The sequence below is a fragment of the Rhamphochromis longiceps genome, linkage group LG15 (genome assembly GCF_057381845.1).
Source record: "Rhamphochromis longiceps isolate RC_006_pf linkage group LG15, R_longiceps_female_GT1.1, whole genome shotgun sequence".
Classification (NCBI taxonomy): domain Eukaryota; kingdom Metazoa; phylum Chordata; class Actinopteri; order Cichliformes; family Cichlidae; genus Rhamphochromis; species Rhamphochromis longiceps.
This window is the reverse complement of record NC_140571.1, coordinates 43,542,981-43,557,074: the sequence shown is the minus strand read 5'-3', so window position 1 is coordinate 43,557,074 and position 14,094 is coordinate 43,542,981. Positions and strand designations below refer to the sequence as shown.

The following is a 14,094-nucleotide window of genomic DNA, read 5'->3' as shown; positions in this document are numbered from 1 at the left end:
AGCAATTTCACCTAAATCCTTTTGGGTCAAATGGTTCATAATGATAAGTGGGACATGTTAAAGTGCAAATGCATTAATTCAGTACAATACTTCCTTTTAGGTTGGGGGACTTCAAGGTTACCTCTGGCTCTTGGTACTGACATTTAATGCACTTAATGGCTTAATTTATAAAATGTACGTTAACATGTTGCAACAATAAGAAATGTAAAAGAGCTGCATTAACACACAGACAGCGAAAAACCACCACTTTTACCCAGAAGACAGATTTCAGGGACCGCTACTTGTATTTTTATATTTTACTTTTATTTTCAGCCTCTGTGTTGGTTTGGCTGTTGGTTAGGTTTAAGAATATATCCTCACCTCAGCACCTGTGTCGGCTGATTTGCTGAAACAGGCCGCCATCACATTAAAGGACAATATGTTGTAGAGTTGTGCATGCATGCAGTGCATCAATTCTTCTAACTGTGAGGAAGAGGAGGAGGTAACTCTCATTTAAAAAAAACTACAGACGCCTTGCATTGTAATATAATGGGGTTGCCTTGTCATGGTCCTGCGCCACGTTGGCCCAGTATTCTTAGTTTTCGTGTGTTTTGTATTTTGTTCTTTATTTATGCCGTGGTTCCTGGGTTCTGTTAAGATGCTCCTTATTTGATTACCCTCTGTGTATCTGTGAGCCCTCGTCTCTCCTTGAGTTTTATTCCATGTGTTCCCCAGCCCATTATGTCTGTGCTCTCTCTCTCTCCTCCTGTCTGAACCTCTGTGTACTTCCTGTTTTACTTTGACAGTCTCCCGTCAGTGTTGCGTTACTCCTGCCGTGTCTTGTTATGATTATCTGTGTCAGCTGTGTTCCCCGTGTGCTCCCACTTCCCTCGTTAACCCTCTGTGTATTTATGTCTGCGTCTCCCTCAGTTCTGTGTCGTGTTCTCCCGCATTCATGGCCGTGTGTTTCTCTGTGCAATATGTTATAGTTTCCGGTTTAGTTTGTATGGTTTTTCTGTCCAGCAATAAAGCTGTGTTTTGAGTTCAATCCTGCCTCCGTGAGCGCTGCGTTTGGGTCCTCATCCTGCCTGCACACAGCCACAACCATGACATGCCTTCACCCAACAAAAGAGTCAAATTGTATAAAAGTATGAGAAAATGATCCTACTGCTCACTTCATTTGTGACCTCAATAAACACTTTCCTGATGAGTTTATGGCCTCAATATTTTCAAGTCATTTTGAATACATGTTTATTTTGTCAATTTTATACACGTTTGTCACGTCACTACCACACTGAGCACGCAGCGTCCCTCAGTTTCTGAAGCATATGTCCAGAGTTTCTAAGCTCACCTTGAGGTTTCACAAACAGGATTTTTCTTTCAGTCTGTGTTCGATCAACATCGTTTTAAAATATGAACATGACTTTAACAGTAGCAGCAACACAGCCTGTAATCCATACAGTTTGCAACCACTGAACATAATGATATGAATGAAAGGCCCAAAGGTCCAGGTGCTTCTCTTTTAGATCCGAATGTCCCTCAACAATTACCAATGTTGTTCATGCAAAAAGCACAAAAATCCCAGTGCACATATTCAAGAAATGCTCAGATCAGTTTGATTTATTAGCTCAGTTCTACAGTTTCTGTGGCTTAAAGATGGGTCTCTGTATTGTTGTTGATAAATTTGCTGCTCCGTTCTCCTGTTTGTACTGCTTCCTATCCCTTGTGTTGATGCCACTTTATTACAATCACAGTAACAGTAATTTTATTTTTCAGCAGTTGAAATGATAAGCTTAGGCAACCCCATTATATTACAATGCAAGGCTTCTGTAGTTGAAATGATAAACTTTAGGGGTGAAAGTTCCCTAAAATACAAAACATAAACAACATGGGCTTTTCCAACTACTGCTGATGTCCACTTTCCCCACGTGAGTCATGTGCCACGTTTTCTAAATTGTGATTACCTCTGATTGAATATTTTGACACCCATCTGCGTGCATCGCCCCTTCCTGCCTTAATGTTGCGTGCATTGGTGGTCCAAAGCAAGAAAGAGACTCTGACCTTTCATGTCACAGATATACCTGGATGTTCTCTACATTGCAACAATAAAAATACACAAATGATATTGAATTTTCACTGAGCTGCAGTTCTGGGTTTCTTTTTAACCGTGTTAACTCCACTGGACTACATCATGTGCATTTTTGCTTGTTTCACGTGCTTGTATCACGACCTTACTTTCTTTTTATAAGGCACCAACTGGACTCTGTGACTGGTGCAGCAAACACACGAGCACCTAAGCTATCCACGCGTGTACGTAACTAAAACAAGCTGCGTGATATTTATTGTTGCTTTTCTTTCATTCTTGGCTGCCTTCCGTTAATTTTCCGGTTAAGTATCAAACTGCTTCTAAAGTAAAAAGATATTTGGATACTGGCGGTGGCACTACTGCAGTCTTGCCATTTTCCTCATCAGTGCTCGTGCTGCTGGTCCAATATTCAGTCCAATACTGCAGCCTTTCTGGCAGGGAGCGCGCCTCCAAATTTACCCTCCCGCTGCGCTCGCTCCCCGTACCTTAAAAAACGCGTGCACGGCTGAAGGTCACTTAAACACAAAAGGCTTTCAGCGCTGCGGTCCAATATAGCGCATGCGCGCTGCCGGAGGACTGCTTCACAGACCGCAATATGGCGAGAATGCCTGGCAGCGGAGACACGGAGCAGGAGCAGATGAGCTGCCCCGAGAGGAGCAGGGATGAGGAGGAGGAGGAGGAGGAGGAAGATGAAGATGAGATTCAGGAGGTCCAGATCACCGGGGAGGAGGAGGACGAGGAGTCCGACAGAGATGGAGTGGAGTGGGAGTCAGGGAGCACAGTGCTGGACTCCAGCGGTTCCGCCGCGCAGACACAAGCGGTCGTTATGCGGAGTATGGACCGAAGGGAGGAGGGGGAGGCGGACCCACTCGGCAGCAGCATCCCCTCCGGGCGCGAGTCTCACCCGGAGGGAGAACTTCAGCGGTCAGAGCGAAACAAGCTGAGCGAGAACACCCGCCTGGCCACCAGGTACGCCGTGAGGATCTTCAGGGAGTACCTCAGCGAGAAAACCCAAAGTCCAGACTTTGAAACTCTGGACAAGGATGCGCTCTGCGCTGTGCTGCGCTCCTTTTACGCCGAGGCGCGCTCCAAAAGTGGACAACTGTACAGCAAGTCCTCCCTCATCAGCATCCGGAGCTCTCTCAATCGGTACTTGAACGAGCCGCCCTACTGCCGCACCTTGGACCTCACCAAGGACCCAGAGCTGCGCAGCGCCAACCTGACCCTGGCCGCGGTCATACGGAGGCTGGAGGAGCAGGGTGCCGGTCCGGTGGTGCAGAAACAAGCCATCACGCGCTCGGACCTGCGGAAACTGTACGAGTCCTCTGTGTTCAACACCGACACCCCGTTTGGGCTTCTGAACAAAGTCTGGTTTGAGACCTGCATGTATTTCTGCACCAGGGGAAGAGAGAACCAGCGGGAGCTGGAGGAGGACTCGTTCGGCCTGGCCGTGGACGAGGACGGAAGAAAGTTTGTGTATTTTAAAGCTCTCGGACCCTATCACAAGTCCCGCTCCGCCGCCTGGACCAAGAAGCGCCCGGACGCAGACGAGGACACGCTGCCGCGCATGTACGAGACGGGCACGGAGCAGTGTCCGTACGCCAGCTTCGTCCGGTACGTGTCCAAACGGAACCCGCTGTGCAGGGCGTTCTTCCAGCGGCCCCGGGACCACTGCTGCGCGAGCGACGTGACGTGGTACGAGAACAAAGCCATCGGGAAGAACCTGTTGGGCACGAGAATGCAGATGTTGTCGCGCGCTGCCAAGCTCTCGAAAACCTACACCAACCACTGCATCGGTGCCGTCTCCATAGCAACCCTCAACAGCATCGTGGGGGCCGCGGGCTTCAAGCCCTCGACGACGCTTTACGTTGCCTCGGAAACGGTCAATGGTCACGCGCAGTCCCACCTCCAGCTCGTGATCCCGTACCTGCGCAGGGTCAGCGACGCTGCGGATCTGAATCAGCAGCAAAGCACAGAAGCAGAGACGTCGAACACATCGCCTACATCAGCAGCAGCAGCAGCAGCGAGGAGGGAGAGCAACGAGGACGACCCGGGAGCTCCCTCTGCCAAGAAGCGCTGTGTGCGCCCCGGGACGCGCGCCGAGTCGCCCGCGGAGCCGAATGAGAGAGAGTCGGTGCCTGCCACAGCCACGGAGTCCCGTCTCGCACAGTCCGGCGCCCGGTCCCCTGTGCCCACAGAGGTAACCCGGAACATGTTGGTCCGTTTTCATCTGTTGGAGCTTCAAGCCTCCCGTGTTAAACCCGACAGCCAGTCAGTCCCGTACCGATGTGACGCCCATCTTTAGGAGGAGAGTTAGTTAAGAGCGCAATAAAATATTAAACTAGTAGGTGTTTAAGGTGGGCTGTAATCTATGAAAAACTTTATTTGAACTGCTTTATTAGGGGCTTAAAGTAAAATTAAAATAAACAGACGCTCAGGAAAAGCATACCTATTCGAGTTGGCTACCTTAGTAAGCACTCTGACTTTATTTCTCTTCTCGGGCAAATACAACGTGATGCCTTTAAGAAGTACATCAGTATCAGGGTGAACTTCCTGTTACAGGGACATCTGGGATCAGATCAGCCTAATAAATACAGAGAAATAAATAAAAACAAAATACAGTTGCCGAACCATTGCACCCTTCATTTACAAAGCAATTCATCACTTTTGTGTTATTTTCACGTCGTATAATCTTGAACATGACATAAAACATCTGTAATCATGTAGTTTACTTCAGTGGTGCCACAGTGTGAAAATCGATGCACATAAAGACCTACAAACACTAACCTGGAAGCCTAATTAAGCGTTCAGTTCTTTAGATCTAGGTTGTAATTGGATACCAAAACATTACACGTGCTCAGTTTTTCAGTGAAATAATGAAAGTAGAATTTAGCTTAAAGTCCTGTACCAGAGTTTGTGCACCCTTTATTCTGAATTACAAACATATAAAACCATCTGCACAACATCAGCTCTAGTGCTTGGTACGAGGGAAAATCATTACTTTGTAGTCACAAATGTTTATCACTAAGGGCTGCACAGAAATATGTACATGCATTTGTCTATGAAGGTTCTCAGTCATGCAGGTCATCGTAGTCTAAGGAGCTTGGAAAGAAAAGCGTCTGGACTCGTTTAAGTTGCTTGAAGATGTTTCTCCTCTCACCCAAAAAGCTTCTTCAGTTCAGTTCCCCCAGATGTACATGCATTTGTTTGTTTTTAAATCAGTAGTAAGTGGGTAAAAAATGATCTGATTGTACATTTTTATATTTTTGTTACTTAAGTTGCTCTGACGTAAACATAATGCAGAATTACAGAATCTCACCCTGTAGGAAACTGTGTTGTCCATGTGGCCCAATCATGTGAGGAGAAGCAGTGATTTGTCTTTGGGAGTGTCCCTCTGTTGCCAAGGGTAACTATACCTGCTGATGAATTTATCCACCATGCATTAGTGCCATAGCTGCAGGGTACAGACTGCTTGTTGGGCAGTCACAACACGCACACACACGCACACGCACGCACACACACGCACACGCACACACACACACGCACACACACGCACACATGGATTATATAGATGTGATAATCTGTACCTGCTATACATCGTGTGAGGCCGGTGTCTCAGCTGTTTGTTTGCCCTTCATGGTGCTTACTCTGATATTTATTCATATGTAATTTGATCATATGTCATATGTACATACAAGCAAAGAATTAAGCAAAATGTTAAAATTATGAATTAGACAGTTGAACTGTTTGCGCTCTCTGAGGTTATAAAATTAAGGTCAAGGGAGACGAGGCAGGAATGTGAAAGGTCACAGCAGAAATCCTTTAACGGCACCGAGTCATTCAGGAGGAGCTCGGAGTAGAGAGACTCGTCCTCCACATTAAAAACTACCAGCTGAGGTGTTTTGGGGATTTATCTAAGATGCCTCTTGGATGCCGTCTAGATGAGGTGGTTCCTGTATGCTCTTCTGTAAGGAGACCCTGGGAAAGCCCCAGAACAAGCCAGAGAAGAGTTTGTCTACTGTCTGGCTTGGAAACACCTCAGTGTCCTCTTCAGAGAGCTGGAAGCACTGGCAGGAAGAGGAAGGTCTGCTTATCTCTGCTTAAACCGCTGCTTACACTCTTACACTGCTGTTTTCTTTAGCAGTGCCGGTCGTTGATTACTTAGCAAGTTAATCCCTTACATATTCATCTGTAGCCCTTATTGTAGAATTGCTCCATATTATCATAACATATAAACTGGCACAGTGCTACAGCTTATGTAGCCAGTAACAGCAAATGTTCAGGGCATATCCTCACTGCAGACCATTCACATTTAGTGTTCAGTGTAGTTGAACTGACATGAACACCATCGTTTGGAGCAGAACAGGTTTGAAAGGAGCCGTTGGAACAGAATGAAAGGAAACGGCGGATCAGTCTAGAAGAGCAGAGTGAAAGCCCAGAGGACGTGTGTTCCCAGCCTGTCAGCCACTGGCCTCCTACCAGGCTGCCAATTGTTTCTTTCAGAGCTTAATGATTTGTTTCGTGCCAGACACCTGGCACTATAACGTAGCCTACAAGGCAGTCAGGAATAGCTCTGACCGAGCCGTATCTGTGAGCCTGACAGGATGTCCTTGTGCTTCTTAGCTTCCTGTCAGGCTCCTGGCTTTACCTGACAGTCCCGAGTCTGCCTGGCAGGAACTGTTCTAAGCAACCAGCTCCTCTGTAAAACTGTTCAGGTCAGGTTTGCCAGCCTGCTTGCAGGTTTTTATACAAACATCGACGAGACCCAGTTTGGCTTCAAGCGCAAAACATCTTTCAGGAGCTGCAGATAGATGCATTTATTATGGAGCATGACTTCATGACAACACGCAGAGATTTCTCTAGTTTAACCTGCAGCAACCAGCTGTTCACATAAAGGTTGAGGGTGCTGCACTTTGGGTTGCAGAGGTGGTTGTGCAGTTCGCCTTGTTGTCTCCAGCCTGTCCAGCTCGGTGGCAGAGAGAGGTTTGCAAATAATTGCTGCATAATTTATAAACACAGATTGCCAACATGTTGCAATCAGTTACATTTGCTCTGCAAGCGGTCGCAAGTTAATACATAACTCGTGGGCGGCGATGAAAATGAGTGTGCTGAAGGGGACAAATCTCCCCTCTTTGCTATATTTCCTGCCTCTCCTCAATCATTTTGATTTATCACAGATTGCACGTAAGCGAAAACTTGATCCAAACTGATAGCAGGCTGCCTTGTTGCTGCCTTGTTGCTAAATTGTTGTTTAAACAGACACATAGCAGTTCCATGACTTGGTGATAAATATGTTCCAATGTATTAACTGTAAAGATAACCTATGTCCATGGATGTGGAGATATTCATGGCTATGTTTGGTCTTTTTTTCATATACTGGCACCACCATCACTGCAGCGTGTATTTGTGTCCCAGGACAGACGTAGCAGCGGCAGCTGCAGCAGCATGTCGAGTCAGAAGCTGGCTTCTTGGTCTCCGATGTCTCCCCCGTGTACCACGGGAATCCCAGCACCAGCTCAGCTCACCAAAACCAACGCACCAGTTCACATTGATGTAGGAGGACACATGTACACCAGCAGCCTGCCCACACTCACCAGGTACCCCGAGTCAAGGTGAGGCACACATCCAAGCTTTTAAAGTACATTCCCCCCATTAAAATACACAGGATGGCTGGTGGACGTATGAGTAAAGCTAAGGCTGTAATCCACCTCAACACCTCAATATCAAAAGCTCTTAATCAACAAATTAGTTCAACATTACTGATTATTTTGAATATCTGCTACCTTAATTATCACATTTCAATACAAATGGATATTTTTCCTATGATTCAGGAAACAGAATTTTAGTATATTGAGTTGGTTTTAATGGCTTCTCTGCAAAATATAGAAAGAGTTTGCTTTTCAGTTATTTGTTCAGAAAGTTTAAATCTGTGAATAGTTTAACAGGCAGCGGTGATCTACTTCCTGCTTCATGGGGAAAAGGTGGCCTGCTGTCCACACATTAAGGAAAATGCAGATATCTCAACTCATCAAACAGCGAAGATTTGATTAAAAAAGCCTCATAATCTCGATCACTGTACACTGTTACAATAAACTTGATCATCTTTGAACCTACTTTTTAAAATTAACTTAGCATTTACCCTTCAGTGAGCTAGGAAATGATTTAGCTGCAACATGTACATTTAAATTTAGCCACAGCTGAGTGTAGAAACCTGTTTCCTTCTCTTTGGGCAGAATCGGGCGTCTGTTCGACGGCACAGAGCCCATCGTGTTGGACAGTCTAAAGCAGCACTACTTCATCGATCGGGACGGGGACATGTTCCGCTACATACTCAACTTCCTGCGAACCTCCAAGCTCCTCCTGCCTGATGACTTCAAAGTGAGTGCCTGATCAGGTACTTCCACAGTTCACCGCTGCTGCTGCGTGACCTAAAGCAGGGAAACAAATGTCAAAAGAAAGACTTGAACCCCTGTCAGAGTCTCACACGAGCCTGTCGCTTACAGTACTGAGACTTCTTTGAGTGACTCTGTTGCCCTTTTCTGTATTTTCTGTCATATTCTCTCAAACATCATAAAAATGACCAATAGATAAACTGCAGTAAAATAAATGAGTATTTGTTCCATTACTCTAGGAAGGCAACATGTTATGGCAGCAAAATGACCCCAGATCTCAAAACTGATTAATGCATGGAAGGATTTATAGTAGCAGTGGCTTAATGTTTGCATCAGGGAAATTACCTGTTATCAACATTGTGAGACTTCAGGCGAGAAACAGGCAGCAAGTCCGTGCCAAAGACACATTCATTCTCTTCATTAATTCTTCATCACAATTATGACAGCCCAAACAGAAACTGCCTGCAGCCAGCGTGTGCAAACTTCTTCATTGGCTTGTAGCAGCTTTCAAATGAATCAGAAGGTTTTGTATGTGATTTGTTTATAGAATAAATGAAAACGAGAGTCTTCCTTCGGTTAGTGTGTTAGCAGCAGAGCAGCTGCTACCAAGGCTTTAGTACACCTTTAGTACTAAAGTACTGAACGAGCGTTTATATGTGTTAATGCATTTTTTAAACTTTGTTTTTTGCAAGAAAACGTGGAGTTTTCTGCATTTTTTGGTGGGTGTTGTGTACTCATCTGCATGTGTGTGTATTTGTGTGCATTGTGCGTGTTCTTTTGGCCTGTGTAAGTCTGCACTTATGCTTCTGAGAGTGTTTTCTTGTTTCTGCTGTGTGTGTGTTTGCAGGAGTACTCCCTGCTCTACGAAGAGGCTACTTTCTTCCAGCTGGCACCTCTAAAGACCGAGCTGGAGCGCTGGAGGGCTGAGCAGGAGCGCCGGGACGTTTCTCGAGACTGTGAGTGCGTCGTGGTCCGCGTGACGCCGGAGCTCGGTGAGAGGATCAGTGTGAGTGCATCCCGGGCGCTGATGGAGGAGATTTTCCCTGAGGTGACTGATATCGTCTACAGTTCTATGAACGCCAGCTGGAACCAGGACCCCACACACGTGCTCCGCTTCCCGCTCAACGGCTACTGCCACCTCACCTCAGTTCAGGTACATAACATCCTCTGAGCCACACTGGTTTATATTCTCTCAACATGTCAGATGCTGGAGTGAGCAACTCAAAGCATTTAAGTATGTAGACACAGTCAAGACAGCCTGCAGAAGTTCACAGAGTATCGTGGTTGTTGGTGGCAGACGGGCAGCTCAGAGTGTTCCAGAAACTGCTCATCTTACATGGAATGGTTGGAAAAGTCAAAAATATCCAGTTTTTGAGCCAAAATGCCTCGTTAATACCAGACCACAGCTGACAGGAAGAAAACAGGGACTCGAATAACAGCTTGTTACAACCAAAGTGTGCAGGAGAGTGTTTCTGAATGCACAACATGTCAGACCTCGAAGCGGATGGGCTACAGCAGCAAGAGCCCACAGCTGCTGCTGTCAGCTAAAAACAGGAAACTGGTGGTACAGCTCACCTACTTTAGACAATGGGAGACTGAAAAACATCGCCTGCTCTGATGAGCCTTGATTTCTGCTGCAATGTCGGATGGAAGGTCATAATTTGACGTAATCAACATGAAAGCTTATATTCATCCTGTCATAGGTTGTTTATACACCACAGCGTCTGGACTGTTGCTTCTGTCCATCCTTCATAAAGATGGACGTGTTACACGGGACCTGGAATTTAGAAGTTCACCGTCCAGACACCCAGTGTGAGAGAGTCAAGCTAAACAGCCGCCGCTGTGATAGCTGTGTTCAATGCACCGTCTCAAGCTGCAGCTTAACTAAAGGAGTCAAGATGATATCTGGGACTCTAAAATGTGCCGTCGCCTGTTATCTGTCAGCTCCGTCTTTGGCAGATGCCACCCTTCCACCATCCATCAAAGCCTGATGTGTTTTTATGTGATGTTAGCATACTCTGAATGCTGACAGTCGGTTTGTAACAGCGCTGTGTTGAGGCGGGTGACACATTTCATCACCTGAAGGTCTGCCTTTGTCTCCCGGGGGAGATCTCAGTAAGACAGACCAGCAGCACAGAGAGCAGAAGCCTCCAGAGGGCAAACTGAGATAATGTCACCGCGTTCACCTCAGGAGGAAACGCTCAGAGAGGGGAACTAATGGACTACTTCTGAAGTGTTTGTGTTTCAGGCCAGATAGGCTGATGGGTTTCTTGAGATGGAGAGTGACCCTGGGTCCTGAGGCTCACATGTTGTTAGCAACACATTTAAACGCAAACACAAAAGAAGTGCAGAGAATAACCGTAAATCAGAAAGACACAGATTCGCTGCTTGCTTTCCTTTGTTGTCATACTTACTGAACACAAAAACATCTGGTTTGTGTCAAACACTCTTTCTAATGAAAATGCAATGATTTGACCATTTCATAATAAGTCAGGGGAAAGAACAAAAACAGAGCTCAGAAATTAAGTGTTTACGGGAGGTTTATAAAGTAAAGTTAGCCATCATGACTGACCTGAAAACAGTTGGATTGAGGTACTTCACGTGGTCTGGTAAAGGCCTAACAATAATAGAGCAAAAACCCTAACAATCAGATGACCCCGTATGAGCAAGCGCTTGGTGACACTGGCAGGATGAACTTCTGTGGAACAACCAGGCTCAGGGAGGGGCAGCCATCTCCAGAAACTGTACTGAAGAGAGCCAGAGTTTAAAAACAGCTAATAATTAAATGCAGTGTTGGTTATAAACGCATAGAGAGTAAATCCAAACTGGGAGTTGGTACCACAGGAAAGATTGGATTCTGGATTTACCATTGTGTAAAGCACAGTGGCTCCAGCACACAGCCCTGTGGAGCGCCATATTAGCCTTAGTGTGTGAAGAAGACTCCCCATTTACACGAACTGAGTTTATTAGATATTATTCAAACCCCTGTAGAGCTGTACTGTTAACACTACTAGTGTGTTCTGATATCTACAGTAAGTTACTGTGATTATCATAATTAGGGTTGAAGCACTAATTAATAGCTGAACTTCGCCCCAGCCTGCAGGTTTCTTCCACAGGAATGTGTCTTTCTGTGGCAGCAAGCATCTGTAACCCAGTGGGCTATTTATCCCCTTTTACCTACTTTTCCACATAGAGACTTGATGCTTTGATTAAATACTGACTATATCTACAATATCTAACGAGCTGCCCAAGGAAATCAGGTCAGATGAGTTGAAGGCAGCTTACACTGCCTCGTAAACCATACTTTACTGCAGAGGCTTCAATTTCAGAGTCTATTTCTAAACTGTTTAAATGCCTTTGTGTATTGGGGTGGTTATTATGTGCTCTGGTGCGTAAGTATTGATACCAGGGAGTATTTGGTAAAGGTGTGATAAAGTTATTGGTATGCATGATGGTGAAAATGAGTGTTTTTAATGCATGCACTTCACAGGTTCAACTCTTGTAGCGAACAACCGGGTGGAAACGCCATCAAATGCTGAACAAGTCCCACCTTCCTTCAGTATTCCTGACTCCAGCGAGACAGAGATCACGTCTAAATGTTTTGCTCTGGATCTTCTCGTTATGCCTCATTCTTTGTTGCTGTTATTTGGTTTGTGTCTGACTGCAGGTGCTGGAACGGCTACAGCAGAAAGGTTTCTTTATCACAGGGTCGTGTGGCGGCGGAGTGGATTCCTCCCTGTTTAGTGAATACGTCCTGCGACAGGAGATCCAAGGCAGACGCCCCCTGATCCTCAAAGCAATAAAACAGGAACTCCTGCATTAAATTCAGAAGACCTGATTGCACATCTGTTCTGTGCAAGTGCGTGGACAGTTTGTCACATGACACAGACTCCCTCACTGCAGCAGAACAGTGAAACAAAGCGGGACGTGCAAAACGTGGTCTAATCTTCAAACGTGAACGTAAGGTAGCACCTGAATTAAAAGACAACACGGCCATCCTTTCACCAATTTATTTCATCACATTGATGCAAGATATGTTTTCCTTCCTGTGATCCCCAAAATTGTCCACATTAACTGTCAGTCTGTGTCACGCTACCAGAGTGAAATCCAGCCATTACAGTAAATAAAGCTTTTTCAAAGAATAAATGTTTTTAATAAGTTGTGATGAAATAAAAACACGTAAGAGTTGTTTTTTTTTAGATTTGTTGGAAATCAAGAACTCGATTCTCGCCTTTAAAGGTATTCAGACCTTTAACTCTGCGCTTTGTGAATGCGTCTTTGGCAGCAGTGACAGCCTCAGGTCTTCCTGTCTGCTCTTCTCGAGCTTAGATTGGATGAAGGCATCAGTTCTGTAGTCCCGCACACGCGTGCGTTATATGTAACCAATGCTCATTTTCTCCTTTAATGCACACATATGTAACCATGTGGGCCTCACATCAAATCTGTACACAAACATTTGCATTTCAGATGTGAGTCAGTGGCCCACAGATCGTCAGAAACAGGTTTTCACAGCTGATGCTGGTTTCTGTGCTTTCAACAGTTGCATTGAACAGTGTAAATATGAAGGCATGAGCCTTGCCTGCATAAACCTTTACATTCATATTTAATACTTGCGAAGACCATCAGTTACTTTTACCTGATGCAAGCGTGACAGGTTTATTTTTGGTACGGCAAAAACACAAAAACGTGTAACAAACCGAGCTTCTCAGTTATATTTTTAAGCCTTAATTTCATTTATGGCATGCAACGTTTTTACTGTAGAAGCACAATTTTTCTCCTCATGCTTTGAGAACTTACAAGAATCTACAAAAAAGAAATGAATGCATTTTGTATTTGGTTTTTCAAACGTGTTTTAAGGGACAGCGAATCAGTCCCACATTGTATATTCACGTCATCTTTTGTTTTGCATAATTACCTGTAAGATCATTTTATGAATGAAGAACTGAGACTCTTTAAAAGGCTAAATGCACAAATCTGTCATGAATTTTATTTTGAAGGCAAAACTTTGATTCTTCATTTGTTAGTGGCATCGTGCACTTTGAACAGCTCAGACATTTGGAAAATGTGCTTGTCTGACATTAAGAGGACAGATCGACCTCATATTCATGTACAAAGGTGAACAAACGATAAATAGAAATCTCCTGCCGCTGTGCAAACGGTTAACTAACACGAGTAGCCATCAATCAGATCACAACAAGAAAACAAAGGAGCACATTTTCCAAACGTTGAGCTAATCATGTAAAAATATTAGGAAAACTGGTTTGATGCTGCTTTCTGGCACTTCCATGATGACACCGGAGGGCAGGGAGGCTTCACGCCAAACAATTATGTAAGAAACCACAAAATGCTCGAGAGGACCTGGTTCAATAAAAGACATTTGCCACATTTCATGTTACTCTTTATTACCTGCTGTGCTTTAACTCTAACAGCGTCTGATGTTGGGATGTTAAGTTCAGCTAAACCAGAGTTTGCAGTTTTACATTTAACCGACCCAACACTGCGTGTGTGTAAATGACATCCTTAAACATGCGTCCACAGCTATAATCACTGCTTCTCCATAATCGACTGCAGTGTTGATCTGTGGTCATGGGCACAGCTGCCTCGTGTGCCACATGTTGGCCTTCAACTAATATTACT

At 45.0% G+C, this 14,094-nt stretch overlaps 1 protein-coding gene across 2 annotated transcripts; it reads left to right on the top strand.

Annotated features, from left to right (window-relative positions):
- The first annotated feature begins 2,515 nt into the window (after window positions 1-2,515).
- On the top strand, window positions 2,516-13,789 carry LOC146653289 (uncharacterized). Of its 2 annotated transcripts, none has more exons than XM_085381898.1 (5): window positions 2,516-4,265; window positions 7,481-7,677; window positions 8,299-8,443; window positions 9,305-9,610; window positions 12,125-13,789. In XM_085381898.1, the coding sequence occupies exons 1-5, from the start codon at window positions 2,661-2,663 to the stop codon at window positions 12,278-12,280; spliced, it is 2,409 nt and encodes an 802-aa protein (XP_085238024.1). In that variant the 5' UTR covers window positions 2,516-2,660; the 3' UTR covers window positions 12,281-13,789. The 2 variants fall into 2 exon arrangements, with proteins under 2 accessions (XP_085238024.1, XP_085238023.1); XM_085381897.1 differs by having other exon boundaries at window positions 7,463-7,677.
- The last annotated feature ends 305 nt before the right edge of the window (window positions 13,790-14,094 follow it).